Here is a 6,607-nt window from a genome sequence, read left to right on the forward strand (position 1 = left end):
GCTCCGCAACGGGAGAGGCCACAACAGTAAGAGGCCCGCGTACCACAAAAAAAAAAAAAAAAAAAAAAAAAAAGAGGGAGGGAACACATGGAAAGCCCCAGACAAAACTCTAAGGGAGGGAACCCAGGGGTCATGGAGAAGCACAAAATAAGAGGGGGGTTGGGGGTGGGTTGGCAGCGTGTAAAAATGACACCTGGACAATCTCTTCCGAAGACGGCCTCTGTAAGGAAGCAACGCCAAGCAGCCCAGTGTTCTCAACAGGCTGGGATGTCTTTGTGCAGTGACTTGGCCACATGTAAAAACAAATCTCACCATACTCAGGATATAGTACAGGCTCTTAAGCACGAAGAATCTCTTCGGCTGGTGGTTCTCTCACCTGGACTAGGGCCTTCTAAAATTTCTTTTATCACCATCCATGGTTCTTCCAATATGGGAATCACGGTTGGTCTGTACACTGTAAGTCCTGTTCAGGAGGAACAGAGTGAGTTTTACCCTGGAGATAAACAGTTGTCCAAGTTTTACTACCTGACTTCTTACCCATGAGGACAGATCTCTACAGGAAAAGAATGGTTCACGGACATGACCTCATGAATGAGGTCACTGTCCTTTTCGGAGCTGGGACAAAAATTTCCTGCACCCTGGAGGATGCACGCCTAGAGATCACGGGGAAGGAGGCATTGGGCAGGGCGCGGCGTTGGGTGGTGGCCCTGGGAGGCTGTGCGTCGTACCTTCTGATGACCTTTCACTTAGAAACCTTTCATTTGGGAAAAGGGAGCAGAACTTTGCCATTTCTGTGCCTGAACGGACAAGCACGCTCACCTCCAGGCCCGACCATTTCTAACAGCTGAGGGGAGAAAGACTCGGGTGTGTATGCAGGGAGGAGGGCCGGGCGCAGACGACGCTCACCCAGAGAAACCATGTTCCAGTAGTTCTGCAGCGTCACCGTCTTGTACAATTCCTTCTGCACAGGACGCATGAGCTCCCAGTCCTCCCGGGTGATGTCCACGGCCACATCTGTGAATGTCACGGATTCCTGAAACATCAAACGTGACTTAACTTGGTTTAGGAACTAGTAGGAAGGGGACAGTGACAGCACAGGTGTGTGTGTGGTGGGGGAAACCACAGAGTCTTGAGCGTTGGCAGGACCCTAAAAATTACCTAGTCAATACCTTTACCCAATGTATGGATAAGCAGACCTGAATGGCCTGAGGGGAAGTCTGAAAACAAAGTAGAATACATCAGTTTCAGTGCATGCGTTGGTGGCTCCATCTTAAAGAATAAAAGGATTTAAGCATAGATGACACAGAGAAAATGGTTTGACTTTCAAGCATTGCCTTACAAATAAATTAAATGTGTTACAGTTTGACATTTTAAGATATTTTCTGTGCTCTATGATGGAATGCAGAGCCCTTCCTTCTTCCCTCCTATCTATCTATCTATCTCTCTATCTCTCCATCTCTCTCTCTCTCTCTCTCTCTCTCTCTCTATCTATTTTTGGCTGCGCTGGGTCTTAGCTGTGGCACGCAGATCTTCCGTTGCAGTGCGTGGGCTCTTCGTTGTGGCGTGCGGGCTTCTCTCTAGTTGTGGCACACAGACTCAGTAGCTGCGACGCGTGGACTCTCTAGTTGTGGTGTCCGGGCTCCAGAGCGCGTGGGCTCTGTAGTTGCGGTATGTGGGCTTAGCTGCCCCACGGCATGTGGGATCTTAGTTCCCCAACCAGGGACGGAAACCGTGTCCCCTGCGTCGGAAGGCAGATTCTTATCCACTGGACCACCAGGGAAGTCCCCCTTCTTCCTCTCTAAAATAAAACCGGTACCAATAACCACGCTGAGCGACCGTACCTGTGCACACATTTCACAGTCTGGTAAAGTTAGCATCCCTCTGGTCTTCCTTCGTTTGGAAAAAAAAAAAAAAAAAAAAAAAAGAATTCTTGCCTACTCTCACATGTTTTTCAAACAAACTCTGTAAGTTTCTTTAAAAAATTGTATTGGGATTTTTCAAATCACATGGAAGTGTATAATTCAGGGAGAGCTGGCAGTTTTACAGTATTCAAGGCTTCTTTCATGTCTACAGAATAACACAGGACTGCAAAGCTTATACTATGCTTAGTTGTAGTTATTTTCAATGTGGGGGTAATACTGGGAATGGAACCTTTTATTTCATCTTAGCCTCTATCTGACTTTTACGTATATTTAAGAAAGTGATTAATTTTTGTACGCCATCTTCTGTCGTCACTTTACTCAAATTCTCTATTATTGTTTCTAACAGTTTTTCCCTTGATTTTCTTAGGTTTTTGGGGTAAACGTTCGTACTATCTACAAATAATAATTTACTCTGGTTACCAATTTCAGACCATGTATATTTTAGTGTATTTTACAGTAAACCTTTCTCTTAAGATGGCCTGAGCTGCTCTTCCTTAAAATAACACAGACTCGTAATAAACGGTAACATCATACAATACGTGGCCTTTAATTACTTGTTAACAAAGAAAAATAATAACTGTTGTCTAATCTTCCTGTGACCTTCTTGATCACTTACTGTAATCCAGGCTAACAGGTCTCATAATATTTAACTGTCACAATCTAAGAGGAATATTCTATTAATTAGAGCTTAGTAACTCAGGCTATGAGTGGTTAAGTGTCTTGCCCCAAATCACAGGTTCAGTGGCAGAACCAGGAAGCAAATCTAGATCCACGTGGCTGTGGAGGTGAATCCCTTAACCTCTATGCACTACCACTGCTTTAAAGTAAAAGAGTGAGGAAAGGGATATCGCGGGAAGCAATGGATCCCATTTCCTACACAACGCATTCACCTACCTTAACAGGCCACGGCGACTTAAGGAGAAAACCTGAGGCTTAGGTCCTTCATAGGACTTCTGGGGTCACAAGAGGTAGAGGGCCAGGTTAGAAAATGTCCTCACGCACTAGGAAGGCATTTTAAAATCAAAGAAAAACTGACACTCACTTTGGTCACGAAGTCATTGAGCCACCCTGCCTGGAAAGCTTGTCTTCCTTTGGGGTCTTCCTCTGGGGTCTCTTGGGAAAGGGTGGAGCTCTGAGGAGCAGCTAGGGAAGAGAAGGAGACCGTGGTGGAGATCAGCCCTGTTTGAATAGCCTAGGAAACTCTTCACCAATAGAAGCCTACATTTTCTTAAAGCGAGGAATCAGAAGGAAACCAAAAACAGCGCCCCTGCTTCACAGAACCAGAGGGAAGGGGCAATGACTTATCCTGAAACTTATCCTGTTTTTGAGCAGGCTTCAAAAACAAAGTCTGCTCTGGGATGCTGCAGAATATGTACCAGGTTCACAGTTTTCTACTAAACCCTTGCGTGATAGAAATTTTGTGAGCTGTCTTTTTACTTAGTAAAGAAATATTCTCTGGACACTTTTCTACATATTTGGAAGTATGTTACCATAAAACCCAATTCACAAAGCAAATGATTTACTGGCAGAATGCTTCAAACCTCTGCAGGGAAACTTCCTGAGGGCGCACATGGCGGTAATTTGGTTGTGTCTGGCCACTGTTTATGATACGTCCTCTGGGTTTACAGAACGTGTGTTGGGTTCCGAGCAGTTGGAAGAGGAATGCCAGGTAGGAAGGGGCTCGGTGAAGCCTGTTCTCACTCACTCCCTGACCTCCGTTTTCCTAATCACCTCAAAGGGCTGCTCTCTGATGTGATGGCTGTCTTCTCGGACCACCCAGGACTCCTCCTCTCTGCCCTTACAAGTCTTACCTTCTTCCTCTAGAATCTGAGTCAAATCCTCCACCAGAGTCACCACTTCCTCGCTGCTCTTTGGGTACTGGGACTTCACCCAAGTCCTAACCTCCCCAGGCAGGATGCTCAGGAATTGCTCCAGGACCAGCAGCTCCAGGATTTGTTCCTTTGAGTGAATCTCGGGTCTCAGCCACTTAAGGCAGAGCTCTCGGAGCTGATTCAATGCCTTTCGAGGACCAGCCAGGTCTGGGTATGGAAAATTCCTAAAATTCTGCCGACAGGTCTCAGTGTCACGCAGGAGTCTTGAGGCGAGGGTTTCCTTCTCAGCATTGCGGGGTCCACTCTGAGCCTTGTCCAACTTCCACATTAGAAGGACTTGGGCACGTGATGAACTGGTCGTTCTCTTGCTCGGGGAGAACATGGCTACACACAGGAGAGTCAACCTGGCAATAGCCTTTATTTCTCCAGGAGTGAGCCGAATGCTTGAAGTCACATGCTAGAACCACAAAGGCATATTTACCAAGGGCTGCTGCAGCCAGGGGCAGGACAGAGGCAAGGTAGAGTTAGCAGTCTTCCTTACAAACTCTGAGCCCAGTAACTTGTAGGGATGGCTAAGAGACCCTGAAACACAAGAACAGACACAAGGTCAAGAATTCCTGGTGGTCTCTGCCATACGCACAAACAGTAATAGGCAGGCGACCCACAGTGTACAAATAAACACAGAGAGTCTACCGTGCTCTACCTCCCTGATATCCTTAGACTTGTAAAATAGATGCAACCTGTCCTGGGCACGGGTTGGCACTGCCATAAAAGGGTGGTGATAGAAGCAAAGCAAAAAGACAGTTCAAACTTCTAACTTGTTGAAACAAACATTTTTTACAGAAAAAAGAAAAAGCTTCAGTATTATAGTCACTGATGTTACAGAAGTTGTAACGACTAAAGTGCCTCTAAAAAGCAGCAAATCTGTTACTTAGAAAAAACTGGGAGGAGAACTTCTCCTTAAAGAGCTCAAGGTTCCCAAGGGAACGGTCGGGGAAAAAGGGCGAGCCTTTTACCCGCTCTGCATATCAATGCCAGACTGTTCCAGTCCTTCACTACCAGAGGGCTGGGCACGGGAAAAAAGCAGACTGGTGTAATCTGAAGCCCGTGAAGAGCTTCTACAGGACACAATTCCTAAGGAATACACTTGAAACCAGGATTCCCGCAGAAAACCTCACTGCAGGCCTGACCTGGAGGAGAACTGACACCACCTGTCCACGGGCTCCAGCTCTGACCCCCTATAACCCCGTCGTGTCCCCCAAAGCCGGCTGCGCACCAGGCCTACAGGGCAGAGGCAACCCTCGCCTCCCCACCCCGCGAGGTCCCCCTAACTCCGCAGTCTGAGGCTCGCGGGCCGCTGCGCGGGGACTGCCTCGCAGCCCCGACCCCGCAGGCCGCCCGCATCCTGACCTGTGGCCGGACCGGCGGACGCGCAGCCGAGCGGCCCGAGAAGCCCCGGGCAACAATGGCGGCGGGCGCGGCGCCTGCGTGGCGGGCTCGGTCCCGCGCTGCGGAGGGGCCTCGGCCCCGCCGCGTCCGTCCCGTAGAGCACGGCGCCTCGGCCGGAGCCGCCCGTGCAGCCGGTCCTGGGAAGCCCGGCCCGGAACCCACCGCGCCCCGGCTCCGCCGTGACCTCGCCTCGGCGCCACCGCGCATGTGCGCAGGAAGGACGCCGCGCGCCCTCGGAGCCAATCGGAAGCCGCGCCCGGCCCTCCCCACCCGAGCGGCGGACCACTGACCCGTCTCCATGGCAACCTCCTCCGCCCATCGCTGGGACTTGCTTTTTAGCCGCAGAGGTTCTGAGGGAACTTTAAAGTTTCCCTGGGCAGAGACAGGTCTGGTAGACGACTGGGAGGGAGGTCGGGGGAGCTACAGCATCTGGGGGAAGGGAATGCGGATTGGGCGGGGGGCGGTTGGAGCCCCGCGCTAATCAACCAGAGAAAACCTGGTGGCAGAGTTCACGGAGGAAGGATGGACAGGGAAGATGTGGGTCTTAAGGCAGAAAGACCCGAAGTGCTGGTTTGGGCTTTACTGCTCATAACCATTCACTCTTAAAGGCTCCGAGTCCCTCCGCAGGAATCTGATTCTGAGACACTCAGATCGGAAGAAAAGAACAACATCCAGCGTCATGTTGTTTATGAAAGACTCACAGCCTACATAAAATGCTTGAAAATAAAAGCATAGAAAAACATTCAGGGGGTCCCATTATCTAATGCTGTGTTGGCAAACCAACATTAGATAATGTTGGCAAAACTCTTTAATGGAGTTAAAGAACAAGCATTTTATTATGCTCCTGGATTCTGTGGGTCAGGAATCTGGGAGGGGAACAGTGGGTGTGGCTTTTCTCTGCTCCACTGTGTCTGGAACCTCAGTTGAGATGATTTGATGGCAGGGAGGGTCCACTTCCAAGATGTCTTCTTTACTCACATGCCTCCTCTTCTGGCTGAGATGGCTCAAAGATGAGCTCGGCTTGGATATGACCAGAGTGCCTGTATGTGGCCTTTTCGGCATGAAGGACTCAGCCGGCAGCTGAGATGGCGGCTCTGGGCTTCAAGAGCAGGTGTTCTAGTGAACAAGAGAGAAGCTCCAAAGCTGACTATGATATAACCTCGGAAGTCACAAAGCATCACTTCCATTGTACTCTTGGTCAAAGCAGTCACAAGTCTGTGTAGAATCAAGTGGAGTCTGATGTAGACCCCATCTCATGATGGGTGGAGTGTCAGAGAGTCTTAATATTACCACACCAGGCAAATCTGAACAACAAGAAAGTTGGGTAGTTTGATGATCTTTGATGTGTCAACTTGGCAAGGCTAAGTCTCCCACTGTTGAATCAAACCCTAACCTAGGTGGTGT

At 49.2% G+C, this 6,607-nt stretch overlaps 1 protein-coding gene across 1 annotated transcript in view; it reads right to left on the reverse strand.

Moving 5' to 3' along the window:
- ZNF287 (zinc finger protein 287) overlaps nt 1–5,273 on the reverse strand; it is a 14,232-nt gene extending 8,959 nt beyond the window's left edge. Inside the window, exons 1-5 of the mRNA XM_007124692.4 lie at nt 5,165–5,273; nt 3,734–4,336; nt 2,965–3,065; nt 907–1,033; nt 377–463 (exon numbers count right to left, since the gene is read on the reverse strand). Of these exons, the coding sequence (XP_007124754.1) occupies nt 377–463; nt 907–1,033; nt 2,965–3,065; nt 3,734–4,136 (718 nt within the window). The 5' untranslated portion in view covers nt 4,137–4,336; nt 5,165–5,273. The remainder of the gene's footprint in view (nt 1–376; nt 464–906; nt 1,034–2,964; nt 3,066–3,733; nt 4,337–5,164) is intronic.
- Between the last annotated feature and the right edge of the window lie 1,334 nt (nt 5,274–6,607).

Source organism: Physeter macrocephalus, chromosome 14, assembly GCF_002837175.3.
Source record: "Physeter macrocephalus isolate SW-GA chromosome 14, ASM283717v5, whole genome shotgun sequence".
Classification (NCBI taxonomy): Eukaryota; Metazoa; Chordata; class Mammalia; order Artiodactyla; family Physeteridae; genus Physeter; species Physeter macrocephalus.